A 13,856-nucleotide genomic window follows, 5' to 3' on the forward strand; every position below is an offset into this window, starting at 1 on the left:
GGAGAGCATCATTCTATGTTACGTTATCAATATTAAAGATGTAAGTTAAGGTATATTTTTCCTAATTAGAAAATGGACTAAAATGCCCCTTCACAATTAATTAATTAACTTCCTTAATCAGACCTTTTATGGACCGTATGATCAAAATTGATCAATGGACAAAATTTGGTCTACTTGTCTTACAAAAATGCCTTTGTCTCAAATGAACATCTCTCTTTATATATATATATATATATATATATATATATATATATATATATATATATATATATATATATATATATATATAAACAAACGAGGGGGCAAAAGGGTTATTTAGGAGAAAAAACAATTATATGATCATTTAAGATAAGAAAAAATAAAATATTGCTAGTTTATTAAACCGGTTTCCCAAACAAGACCCAACAACGATATTGTTAAACCGGTTTAAATAAACTATATGTTCAACTTAAAACCGGACCAATATTTAAATTGGATAAGGTTAGATCAAAAACATTCCAAACCTTTTTTGTGTTTTTTTTGTGTGTGTGTAATTCTAGGTTTATGTAATATAGTTCTAAAAGTACTCTTTTTCTAATTTATTAGCAACGTGTTTCTTTTTCCATTTTGTGTAATAATTCACTTATCAATTTATGTGTGCGTAAATTGGTAAATGTTTTAGTAATAATTTGAAGGTACGCATAATACTATGGATAAATTCTTGACTAAAACCTAAATCAAACAGAGATACTAATTTTTACTAAAAACTCATCATAGTTTGTTTGTTTGTTTTTTATTTTTATTTTTATTATTTATTTATTTTCAGTTTTAGGTTCCACAATATCGGTTTTTGGTTTTCCGGTTTCCATTTTTTTTTTTTTTTTGTATTTGCATTTTTTTTCATTCCTTGATATCGAATTATACTAATGTCATCCAAATTTAAAGTAAATTTTAATAGCTATAATGGGATACATTGTTCAAAATATAAGAGTTGAAAGTATAAGACTATAATCGGATAGATTTTTCAATGTACAATGCCTTAATAAGTAATAATTTGAAAGTACAATGCTTTACTAGAAAGAAATATAACAGAATGCTAAAATACAAAAATAAATGATATTATGTTGCTAGTTCTTGTGCATTTAGCTCTATAGGATACACATCTTTAGGTTACGTGAACATATGGGGGAAATTGGGAAACCAAGATTTTGATGCAAATCATACAATTACTTATCTCAAATCAGTAGTTTCATTGTTCCATTGATATAGTTACTTTGGCCCCATTTCTTCTTTTTTCCCAGGATAACTGACGTTTAATTTTTTTGAGAAAATAATGTCACACTTGGGAAAATGGAAGTAAAAAATAAATAAGGGAAAACTTGAAAAAAGTTAGAAGGAGAAAGCCTTATTTCTCGGACATTCTATATTAAGTCGTTCTTTCTGTATTAAGTAAAGAGGAAACACCTATATATATGACCTAATCTAGTAATTTAGATATGAGTGTTTCTTTTTAACTTAATGCAGAAAGACCGACTTAATAGAGAAAGTTAGGACAACAAGGGTTTCCCCAATAAGTGTTGGATGTTTACAACTTTGCACTCGTTTGCCTTTTCTTTCAATTTCTCCAAGTATGTTGCGACTATAAAATATTTTTGAAACAACATTTCCCCATACAACATTTCCTCGTTCATTTGGAAACAATTCTAGCCAAATTACATGAGCTATCAAACATATAGTTCGCAAGTAAATGTCTAAAAAATGAGGGAAAATTTATATTAAGTTGAGATTTATTTCCCTGACTTTTTCTGTTAAGTCGTCCTTTCTTGTTACCTAAAAAAGAAACACTCGTCTATAACTTACAAAATCACTTTGTTAGCCCACAAAGGCAAAGGAGCCCGAACAACAATAGGAGAGCCTGTTACTGGATGCTCAAAAGACAAGCTTTCAGCATGAAGTTGATGTCCATCATAAACACTCCCATTCCACTCATAAACACCTTCATATTTCACATCACCTCTTATGGAAATCCCAAGATATTGACAATGCAACCGAATTTGATGTGTTCTTCCACTTCGAGGATAAGCTCTCACCAAAACCTCAAACTTATTTCCATCAAATTCAATCAAAGATTTCTCTTCGACCACCAAATCTAATTCACTCAAATCCTTGCAGGCTTCTTTTCCGTTTACTGATAACACTTCAAATAAAGTTTCCATGTCTTTAATGGAAGATCCACCGGGCAGCAGCCTACCCACGTCCCGGGCAGCATAGACACGCCAAGCTCCAAACTTTGATCGACCATGGCCTGATTTAATGGTGATCTTTTTCCAATTTGGAGCCTGCCCGACACAGAAAGCAATGTAGGTTTTTCTGACCTTGTGATCTGTGAAAGCTTTCACCAGTTTTGCAGCTACTTTATGTGATTTGGTGATTAATATGACGCCACTTGTATCACGATCAAGTCTGTTTGCAAGATGGAGCTCATGCTTCTTTGATTGGGTACCTATGAATGCACACATATCATGATTTCCATCATTAATGTTCTTTCAAGAACTTAGGGTTATTGGGTTTGATCCCAGATCACTAAAATGGTCAATTTGTAAGAATTCGTATCAAATTCGAAAGCTTAAACGTAAAATGAAGGAACGATAACATGAAACAACTATGAGAAGAAGCTCACGGAGTTCTTCTGGCTCATTAGAAGAATCGTTGAGTAGACTCGGGACAGAAGCTAAAATAGTCTCGCAGTAAACCCCCTGGGGTTTATTCAAGGCAATGAGCCACTCGTCTTCGAAGAGGACATCGCTTCTAGAAAGAGAAAAGAGGCTTGATTTAGAAGAAGCTGACATGGCTCTCCTCAGCTCGAGGTCCTTAGATATGGCTGGCAATGGCGGGGAGAGTGGCACTGGGTAATTCTCTAAATATTTGGGGTCTTTATCCAAATGGGTTTTCTGGGAATCGCACCGGTGTTGGTCCGCCATGAATAGAGATCGGAAGACGGCGGTGGAATTTGGGGAGATGGAAGGAGGACGGAGGTTGATTAAGGGCAGAGGAAAGCGACAGAGCATCATGGTTATTGGCTTAAAGCATTAAACATGACTAAAGGGGTAAATTGATATTCTTTTAACTGAATGGGAGGTATTTGAAACTAAGGGCCTACATAAAGTATAAACCCTGTTCTTTCATGATTTTGGGGTTTTTGCGAACTTGAAGAAAGCTTCAAATCTGAGGCCAGATCGTTCACAAAAACCACGAATTATGTCATCAAACATACTAAGAAAGGCGTATAATAAAAGACCATCTTCCATTATATCTCGCTACCAGTCAATTTCCAAGTTTTTCCTCTCTTCTTCTAATCCCCAAATTCAATCCACCGATTTCTACTCTTCCATCGATAAACCACAACATCATGCCTCCAAGTTTGAATTTCTATCGAAGAATTTATCTGGGGTTTCTTTAGCTTCGAATAAAAGATTGAATTTCTCATGTGGGTGTACCTTGAACAATACACGGCTGTTGTTCAGTACTCAAGCAGCTGTCCAGCCGTCCACCGCCGATGGACTTACTGTAGACGCCATTGTCGCTAACCAGTGGACGATTCTTGATGAGAGTGAGAGTGATTGGAAGAGTCATGCATCTGCAATTGCTCAATCCATTCGCCTTATCAAGAAACGGTTGCAGGTATACGTCTCTCTATAAAACTGGATGATAAATGATTAATATAATTACTCTAGATCGAGTAATTTGATTTTGGCTTAGAGTGATATTGTACACTGACGATCAAATTCCCATTTTGTAATAGTTTATTTTCTTTTGTGACAGTGGGAGAAGTTGAAAGTAAGATTGGAGATGCTATCGTTTCAATTAGAAAAGCCTGATTTATGGGATGATCCTGTTCATGCTGGAAAAATAAGCCGTGAACATGGGTCACTCATGGGTAAAATGAAGTTAGTTAATGGACTTGAGCAAGAATTAATCGAGCATATTGACATGATCAAGCTGGCTCGTGAAGAAGAAGATCATGATTTGGAATCTGTGGGCCCTCACACCCTGTTTCTTTCTCTTCCCATTAAGTGCTCTCTGAGAAAAGAACTTACGAAACAGATCTGTAAACTGAAAAGCCTCCTTGTCATGAGTATTGCTATTAACTCATGTTTGTTGTGTCACAGGAATCGGTAAAAGCATTATTGAGGATGAGACAAAGTGTGAAAGAAAAAGAGCTTGAAGCTTTGCTAGCTGGGGAACATGATTCTTGTTCTTGTTACATCGAGGTAAGTTTTGTATATTATGTTCAAATTCAAAAAACTTTGGTTGCATACAAAAAAAAAAAAAAAACATCTATGGGTATTTTAGATATTAGTCCGATAGATCGTGTTTTTACCCATTGGTTGTTGTCCTGATAAAAGTTGTTTCTAAAAGAAAAAGTAAATGAGGATAGTAACCTTTGGGTAAAAGCTTTTTTTTTTTTATTAAGTCGTTCTGTCTGTATTAAGTCAAAAAGAAACACTGATATATAGCTGACTGGATATGTTAGGTTCAAGCGGGGGCAGGTGGGACCGAGAGCATGGATTGGGCGGGTATGGTGATGCAAATGTATAAAATGTGGGCTGAACGCCGTGGATATGGAGTTACAATTGTGGATGAAATGCGTGGTGAGATAGCAGGAATTAAGGTTTAAAATCTCTCATTTCATATTTATGTTCTTTTTTCAAACTAATTGTAAGAAAAAAAAATCTAAAACTCGAAAAAAAAAAAGAAGACACGATGAATATCTTTTTGATCCATTGTTCTTTTTTTTTGCATTTTTGCAAGAACGATGGCTGTTTATAACTTTTCTTTTCTTCTGATTCCATTATTTATTTTGTAATTTTGGTTTTTAATAATAACAGGATAGGTTATAATCTTATTTAGTTGACAACGTTTTCTTGAATTTTTGTTTTTTTTTTTATCAGCGGGCGACAATCAAAGTAGATGGTGAATACGCATACGGATACGCAAAAGCCGAAGTCGGGGCCCACCGTTTAGTTCGTATCTCACCATTCGATGCCGCCAAGCGCCGCCACACTTCCTTCGCCGCCGTGGCGGTGACACCCATTTTAGGTGACGGATCTCACCATGTTCAGATCAACGAATCAGATCTCAGAATAGAAAGATACCGATCTGGTGGGGCCGGAGGCCAACATGCCAATGTCACAGACAGTGCTGTAAGGATAACTCACATACCTACCGGAATCACCGCCGCCTGCCAAAACGAAAGGTAGAAAATTACGAAATCGCCCTTTTGCTTCCTACCCTTTGACCTTTGACCGTTGGCCAACTTTTTTTAGGTCACAACACCAGAACAAGGCCTCGGCAATGGCGGTGCTACAATCGCGATTGGATCAACGTGAGATGGCTCGCCAGGCGCAAATGAATTCACAATATACGCAGTCTTTAACGGATAATAGTTGGGGAAATCAAATACGATCTTATGTACTACATGTATGTGAAGTTTATTTTTTACTATGAGAATCATGAGGGCATTTACGTCATTTTTCACGAAGGAGAGAACGAGAGGGAGTCCCTGCTCCATGCCCCCACCTTTTTGGGTAGGACAAAATATTGAAAATTCTGTCCCTTTGACATGAGTCTTGGTCCTAGTTCAGTTCAGTCCACATGTCAAACGTAGTACAACCTGTCATGTCATGTCCATAAGACCTTAAAAAGTTGACATTTAAATTTTGGGTGTCAAGTATTATTTATTTATCTTGTTTTACACTTCTTGCATGTGATCACAATTTACGGACTCTACTAGTTAACCTTTTAGGGCTATTTTTCGATGATGAGGGTGGGGAGGGCATTTACGTCATTTGCACAGACGAGAGATCGATAGCGAGTCTTTGTCCTATCTTTTTTGGTGGGACAAAAAATTGCGGTTTCCGTTTGCCATTAAAGAGTTGACATTTGATAGTTGAATTGAATGTTGGATATTACTTGTTTATATTATCTCACACTTGTTTCATGTGATCACAATTTGCAGCCTTATCGAATGGTGAAGGATCTTCGGACGAATTTTGAGGTTTCAGACACTGATTCAGTACTTGAAGGTGAAATTGATGACTTCATCTTGAGCTTTCTAACAGACTCCATGGATAAAGAAAATGAGTGAGGTATAAGGAAACATGTTCAAGCTTCACATATTATCATAAATGGTGGCCAGCCTAGTGACCATTTGAAGAAATGGGGAAGCTTCCATTGCTACTTATGGTAGGAGATATGGTTGCTTCTCATGGCCAAAGTTGGTAATTGATTTGACTCAAGTCAAATGATGCTTGCCTTTTAGGTAGCCAAATTTGTTAATGTAAATTCGTAATTCAGCAAAGGATTTTGCTAGTGCATTGTAATGACATCTATTCGATATGAAAATCGCTTAGACACTCATTTTGTATCAAAGTAATTGGAGATTATAATACGCATAGAAATTTCTATCCTTTTTAATTTCTCTACATTATGTATAAAAAAAAAGAAGATTATTAGGTTGGGGGTGTCATCTTTCTACGCCATCTCTCAACCATGGAAATACCATATTTTCACCCATCACATGATTTGTTTTTCTTTAAATTAAAGCCGTTACAATAAATGAAAACTATTAGATTGTAGTACCACTACGTTCCGGTCAAATGTTCATTGGACCGATGATAGAATTGAAAATCCTTCTCTTTTTGTTTTCTTTGCAAGTGCTCCTCCATGATGGTACTTCTCCAACTTGATCTCTTCTAGCTTTGCTCGATGCCGTCTTTTGTCCTCGAATCTTCTTTGTTAATATGATTATTTAAGTAAATCATAACCTATCTTTTGTACTTGTTCTTCCATATCATGTTGTCCAAAAGATGGTGATGTCGGTGTCTTCTGTCTTCGTTGCGGTCTTTCCGGATCTTCAACGTTAAACCCGTATCCTCTATGTTGAATTCGCCAAGAAATCATACATCCGATGAAATTGTATAATTGTTTGACTTGGATGTCTTTGATCTTTCTAGTGGTTGGATATGAGCATCATCCATTAGAGGTACGATACTCCATTTCGGGTCATGGAAACATTTTTCAGGGAAAAGAATGGCGCGGAAATGAAGAGTATAGAAGATTGTGGAAAATATTGGTGTGAAAATGAAGAAGATATAAAAGGTATTTATAGATGTCTTAGAAAACATCCAAAAACTAGCTGTTGGAGACGGAGAGAGGCAACTGTTACATTTCTTCGGAGTAGACATATCGACGAGGTATGCATTTAGCTAGTACTACATGGGTGGGGCGGTGTACCCATGTCACACCCCAAAACCGGTAACGGCGGAATACGTTCGGGGGTGGAGGACTTCATGTACAGTATCATAACAATTGCATAATAGTAAAAACAAGCGACAACAACCATTGCATATATATAGTAAATTTAATTACAAACGTGTTCTGTATAGTTTCATAGACACCAAAAGTTTAACAAAATAAAAGATGGGTCTTGTATGAGCTCCATCTTCTCCAAAAGCTGCACCTGTACCTGTCTATCTTTGACCTGAGGATACAAGTTATTTTGAAAACGAGTATCAACACAAAGCTGGTGAGTTCATAAGAATTGAGTATCGTTGTTGTAAAAGAGTGTTTACAAACTTATAGTATAAAAACTGAAATTTACGTTTATAAGTAGTAGAAATCCCTAGAAAATCCTATATTTTCCAGAAAAGTACAATGTATGTTAAATCCTTTGAGTTGTGTGTAAGTATTATCATTGAAAACCTTCAGTTGTAAAAGTACAATAATAAATCTCATGTGAGTAACATAGGTGAAGAAAAGTTATGCCTGTTAACAGTAGTAGTGGTGCAAACTTCCATTAGTAATAGTTATTTACTTACTTCGGGATGTTAGCTTAGACTTAAGTCTTAGTGTATTATGTTGGATAAAGGTGTAACCCCTCAGGTGACCAGACTGAAGTGATAATAGAGAACCCGATGACCTTCCCGATCATGCGTAGTGTAGTGATGTAGTGCCATCCCTGAGCCTAGTCGGCTCGGACTGTAGCTAGCAGTCGGGACGTAATAGTGTCTGTCCCGTATAGATCTATACGTGTAGTGTTGCCTTCCTTCCGGAAAGCCCTGGTCTCATGGTGTAAGCGCAGTAGAGTGTCTTATAGCGGGATAGTGTGTTATGCTCTGAATTCGTGTATTCTTCGGTATTATAGTATAATAGTCTTTTGTATAGTTCTTAGAGTGTTCTCTTATACGTGTATTAACTTATAGTAATAGCCGTTATAGTGGGTATAGCAGTAGTAGAGATAACGAGTAGTAGTCTTAGCTATACCTATTATAGCTAACTAGAGTGTATGGTTTCCTGCCTTTGAATAACAAAGGTATTGAGTGTGATGAAGACTTTTCATATCTAACACAAATATATATATGATATATAACTAAGAAATGAACGACAATCGGACGGATAACAGACACCCTAAGACCACATCAAACAAGAACAGGAAATAAGGCGAGCTATCGGTCCTAAGTCCTTGAAGCCTTACTTATATAAATATATTAGTGTAGATATATTTTAAAAAGAAAAGTAATTTAAACACAATTTTAAAAGTAGTTTAATAACAATTTAATCTTAAAATGCATTTGATAATCAACTAAAACAGTTTTATTGGAAAACAGCTAAAAGCGCAGGAAAAATCCCTTTTTAAAGATAATTTGTGAATCACATATGACTTAATAATAAAAACTTGTAGAATTTATACTTGTTTCCCCCCTAAAACATGTAAAAACATTTAAAAAGGTTCATTAAGGGGTATGAACTCACCTGAAATGAGTAGATCGGGTGGAAGTGTCGGATGCGCGTTTGGTGTCAATTAGAGACTTGTACACCCTTTATGACCCTAGAAACATATGAAGACATATGTTTACAAGTAATTAGTGATTTAGACTCTAATTATACACATATAGTCATCCTGATGTGATTAAAGGTCTTATGGTTGAGTGCTAGAAGGCTAAAGGGTTGCAAGGAAAGAGTATAAGACCTCACCATGGAGTTTACTCTTCTAAAACTCACCTTAAGTGAGTTTACGGTTAGGGGACCTCATCCCCCATGAGTTTACGGCCGTAAACTCATGGGAGGAGTGTAAGTGAGTGGTTTTAAGCCTTTGGTGGTTCTAGAAGTGGTTCTAAGGTATTATACAAGGTTATAGGGGTGTTTAAGGTTCCAAGAGTGTACTTCCTTGGAGTTTACGGTCCAAAGACCACTCCTTGGGAGTTTACGGCTGTAAACCCCATGGTTTACGGTAGTAAACTCTTGTGCACTCTCCAATCTTCGATTTTGAGGTCCTTGGCTTATTCCTAACAAGTTATAGTGAGGGTGTAAGGCTTTTTAGGGGTTTAAATTTTCATTTGACATGTTTAAGGGGAGTTTACGGTCTAAGCATGTGCTTGGGCTGTAAACTCTTGTTTGCCCTTCAAATGACAAGATTTAGGTATTCCAAGTCCGAAATAGCAAGTCCCTAAGCCATATCTTAAGCCTAAATGGGGTTTGGAAGTGTTTTGGGCTTGATTTACAAGCTTAGAGGGTGTTTACGGTCTAAGCATGTGCTTGGACCGTAAACCCTCTTTCAAGCCCTAAAAATTGATGATTCAAGGTCCAAGCACTTCTAGGTTAAGTCCAAAGCTAGTTTCTAGGCTTAAGGGGAAGAAATTTGGCACTTTTGTCAACATTTTAGGTGTTTACGGCCTAAGGAGGTTCCTAGGCCGTAAACTCCTCCTTTTCAGCCTTCTAACATGATTTTCAAGCTAAAACACAAATCAAAGGTGCCTAGAACAAGTTAGGGTAAGAGAACTTACGTTTTGGGGGCGGAAACTTGCGGTTTTGAGGCGAAATCGAACTTGATGAGAGAGAGTAAAGAGAGAAAGTGGGTCTAGAGTGGTAAAAGGTTTCTATGGGATGCCCACCCTCCTTTATATAAGGCTTGGATGTTGTACCCGGTATACGACTACCCGATACCTATGTTTAACGAGGTTTAAACTTTTTACGCGGTTAAATAGTCGTAATAAAAATAACTTTTTCCAATTTAATGGAAGTGATGTTTTACGTGTTTTTATTTATTTTATCACGACGATAATAGCATGAAATATAAATAAATAAAACATTTATTTATTTGTCGACCTTAAATTAACGGAACTTTTATAAAATAGAATATTCCATTAACGGAAACGGGGCATAATAACGGAATAAACTTTGGGTTGTCACATCATCCCCCCGTTAAGGGAATTTCGTCCCGAAATTTAGAATCCAAACAGTTAAATTATTACACTACTATTAAGCAAAGAGATGGGGATATTTGAGTTTCATTTGATCCTCACGCTCCCAAGTGAACTCCGGTCGTCATCTGGCGTTCCACCGAACCTTCACAATTGGGATGCGGCTTTGTTTCGTTTGTTTTACTTCTCGGTCCATAATCTCTGCGGGTTCTTCCACGAAATTGAGGTTCTCGTTGACTTCGATCTCGTCGAGTGGGATAACGAGAGTCTCGTCGGACATACATTTCTTTATGTTTGAGACATGGAAGGTAGGATGTATGTTACTTAGCTCGTGGGGTAGGTTGAGTTTGTAAGCTATGGGGCCGATTCTAGCGAGAATCTTGAAAGGCCCTATGTACCTTGGATTCAGCTTTCCACGCTTCCCAAAGCATATCGTGCCCTTCCAGGGTGAGACTTTCAAAAGGACACGATCTCCCACCTGGAACTCCAAAGGCTTTCTTCGTTTGTCTGCGTAGCTTTTCTGTCGATCCCTAGCGGCTTTTAATCGTTCGCGAATTTTGTACAATCTTATCGGTCGTTTCTCTGATGATCTCCGGACCCGTGAGAGCGCTGTCAGGAACTCGTCCTTTAGCTAACTAAGTGTCACCCACCTCAGCCCAGCATAGAGGGGATCTGCACTTCCGGCCGTAGAGGGCTTCAAATGGAGCTGCCTTGATGCTTGTATGATAGTTATTGTTGTAGGAAAACTCCACAAGAGGTAAGTGTGTATCCCACGATTTACCAAAGTCAATCACACAGGCTCGCAACATATCTTCTAAGGTTTGGATCGTCCTCTCACTTTTTCCGTCATTCTGCGAATGGTAGGCTGTACTCATGTCCAGCCTCGTCCCTAATGCTTTTTGTAGTGATTGCCAAAATCTCGAAGTAAACCTACTGTCTCTATCAGAGATAATAGATACAGGGACACCATGTAGTTGTACTATCTCCTTAATGTATGTTCTTGTGAGTTTCTCAATCTTGTCTGTTTCTTTGATGGGTAGGAAGTGCGCGGACTTGGTCAATCTGTCGACGATGTCCCAAATGGTATCCAACCCACCCGTTGTCTTGGGTAGCTTGGTTATGAAATCCATGGTGATCTGTTCCCACTTCCACTCCGGTATCTCCGGTTGTTGGAGAAGACCTGATGGCTTCTGGTATTCGACCTTGACCTTTGCGCAAGTAAGGCACTTACTCACGAAGGTAGCAATCTCTGCTTTCATGTTAGGCCACTAGTAAAGCTTTTTGAGATCCAGATACATCTTATCTGAACCTGGGTGCACGGAGTATCGAGTGTTGTGTGCTTCTTTCATGACCAAGTCTTTGAAACCACCGTGGCGTGGAGTCCAGATTCGGTCCATGAGATAATAGGCCCCGTCACTCTTGAACTCTAAGCTCTTATCCATTCCATGCAGGGATTCTCCCACCACATTCTTAGGCTTTAAGGCTTCGAGCTGAGCCTCCTTAATCTGTGCGGATAGATGCGAATGGATAGTCATTGTTAATGACTTGGTTCTTCGACCAGAATACTCTTTCCTACTCAGGGCGTCTGCTACCACATTGGCTTTCCCCGGGTGATAACGAATTTCACAGTCGTAATCATTGAGTAGTTCGACCCATCGTCATTGTCTCATGTTGAGCTCTTTCTGGTTCAATATGTGTTGGAGGCTTTTATTATCAGTGTATATTATGCTCTTCGTTCCATACAAGTAGTGTCTCCAGATCTTTAGAGCGAATATGACCGCCCCTAACTCGAGGTCGTGAGTGGTATAGTTAACCTCATGTGTCTTCAGCTGTCTTGAGGCATAGGCGATGACCTTACCTCGTTGCATCAAGACACAACCGAGCCCCTCGTTCGATGCATCGCAATATACCACAAAATATTCTGTCCCTTCGGGAAGGGATAATATTGGTGCGGTGCATAGAGCTCGCTTCAGGATCTGGAATGCCTTCTCCTGCTTCTCTTCCCAGTCGAATGTTGCGCCTTTCTTTGTCAATGTGGTAAGAGGTTTCGTGATCCGGGAGAAGTTCTGAATGAATCTGCGGTAGTAGCCAGCGAGGCCTAGAAATTGATGAATTTCTGTAGGCGTCTTCGGTGCTGACCAGTTCTCAATGGCTTTAATCTTGGATGGATCCATGTGGATTCCTTCCTCACTAACCACGTGTCCTAAGAATTCAACTCTTCGGATCCAAAATTCGCACTTAGAGAACTTCGCGTATAACTTTTCCGATCACAGGGTTTCCAAGACTCGTCGTAGATGATTCTTGTGTTCTTCCTCGCTCTGAGAGTAGACGAGTATATCATCAATAAAGACGATGACGAACTGATCTAAGTATGGACGACACACCCTATTCATCAAATCCATGAGCACTGCGGGTGCGTTAGTCAGCCCAAAGGGCATCACTACAAACTCGTAGTGCCCGTAACAAGTTCGGAAGGCTATCTTCGGAACATCCTCCTCAAGCAATCATAACTGGTGATACCCGGACCTAAGATCAATCTTGGAGAAGTAACTCGCCCCTTGTAGTTGGTCGAATAAGTCGTCGATATGGGGAAGAGGGTAGCGATTTTTGACCGTGAGTTTGTTGAGTTCCCTATAATCGATGCAAATGCGGAACGATCCATCCTTCTTCTTCACTAACAAGACCGGGGCTCCCCAGGGTGAGAAGCTCGGTCTTATAAAGCCCTTGCTGAGTAGCTCGTCAAGTTGACCGGATAGTTCTTGCATCTCGGCAGATGCTAAACGATAGGGCGACTTAGCTACGGGGGTAGCTCCTGGGACTAGATCGATTCTAAACTCAACCTGACGTTTGAGAGGTAAACCTGGAAGGTCCTCTGGAAAGACGTCAGGGAAATCGCACACAACAGGGATGTCTTTTGGATCTCTCGCTTTCTGGCTTGTGTCGACGACGTGTGCAAGAAAGGCGCGGTATTCCTTACGCAAGTATTTCTGGGCTTGAATACTTGAGATGATACGAAGGCTCGTACCGGGTTTATCTCCGTAGATTAACAGAGTTTCGTGATTCGGTGGATTTAGGCGAATGGCTTTGTCGAAGCATAGAATATCAGCATGATGAAGACTCAACCAGTCCATGCTAACAATGACATCGAAACTCTTGATCGAGACTGGTATGAGATCGATTGGGAATGAATGATCGTCTAACGTGAGGGTACAACCCATGTAAATTTCGTTAGAGCTTTCGGTCTTTCCGTTAGCCATTTCTACGACGAATGTTTCTTTTAGTGGTTGTGGGGATTGTTTAAGTAAGTGTTTAAAGTTTTGGTTTATGAAGCTTCTTTCTGCACCACTATCGAATAAGACACAGGCACAAGAGTTGTTGAGAAGGAACGTACCCGTGACTACTGCGGGATCTGCTACTGCTTCGTTGTGGCCAATAGCGAGTAATCTTCCTGTTCCTCCCGCATTCCCATCCTTCGAACAATTTTTCTTGAAATGGCCAGCTTCACCGCAACCATAACAGGTCTGGGTCACTCCCGAACTGGGGACTTGCGAGATGGGTTTGGGTTGGGCTCTGCAAAACCGGACAGTATGGCCCTTCCGGCCGCAGTTGGTGCAT

General features: G+C 39.0%; 2 protein-coding genes across 2 annotated transcripts; one reads left to right on the forward strand and one right to left on the reverse strand.

Moving 5' to 3' along the window:
- Positions 1-1,587: 1,587 nt before the first annotated feature.
- Positions 1,588-3,050, reverse strand: LOC145061459 (Pseudouridine synthase family protein). Its single transcript, XM_079008936.1, has 2 exons — positions 2,660-3,050; positions 1,588-2,482 (listed from the first exon to the last, which is right to left on the reverse strand). The coding sequence occupies exons 1-2, from the start codon at positions 3,048-3,050 to the stop codon at positions 1,836-1,838; spliced, it is 1,038 nt and encodes a 345-aa protein (XP_078865062.1). The 3' UTR covers positions 1,588-1,835.
- A 187-nt stretch (positions 3,051-3,237) lies between these two features.
- LOC145061457 (Peptide chain release factor 2) lies at positions 3,238-6,448 on the forward strand. Its single transcript, XM_079008935.1, has 7 exons — positions 3,238-3,660; positions 3,802-4,014; positions 4,149-4,250; positions 4,514-4,651; positions 4,932-5,236; positions 5,307-5,460; positions 5,999-6,448. Exons 1-7 carry the CDS (start codon positions 3,238-3,240, stop codon positions 6,125-6,127), a joined length of 1,464 nt encoding a protein of 487 aa, XP_078865061.1. The 3' UTR covers positions 6,128-6,448.
- Positions 6,449-13,856: the final 7,408 nt, after the last annotated feature.

The sequence above is a fragment of the Lactuca serriola genome, chromosome 7 (assembly GCF_051521515.1).
Source record: "Lactuca serriola cultivar US96UC23 chromosome 7, Lser_US96UC23_V15, whole genome shotgun sequence".
In the NCBI taxonomy this organism is placed as follows: Eukaryota; Viridiplantae; Streptophyta; class Magnoliopsida; order Asterales; family Asteraceae; genus Lactuca; species Lactuca serriola.

Bases quoted from the DNA above. Each gene is read 5' to 3' on its own strand.
- LOC145061459 (XM_079008936.1), bottom strand. From the start codon at position 3,050: ATGATGCTCTGTCGCTTTCCTCTGCCCTTAATCAACCTCCGTCCTCCT. The intron at 2,483-2,659 runs GTGAGCTTCTTC...GTGCATTCATAG, and splicing joins TAATGAGCCAGAAGAACTCC to GTACCCAATCAAAGAAGCAT.
- LOC145061457 (XM_079008935.1), top strand. From the start codon at position 3,238: ATGTCATCAAACATACTAAGAAAGGCGTATAATAAAAGACCATCTTCC. The intron at 4,015-4,148 runs GTGGGCCCTCAC...GTTGTGTCACAG, and splicing joins AAGATCATGATTTGGAATCT to GAATCGGTAAAAGCATTATT. The intron at 4,652-4,931 runs GTTTAAAATCTC...TTTTTTTATCAG, and splicing joins GTGAGATAGCAGGAATTAAG to CGGGCGACAATCAAAGTAGA.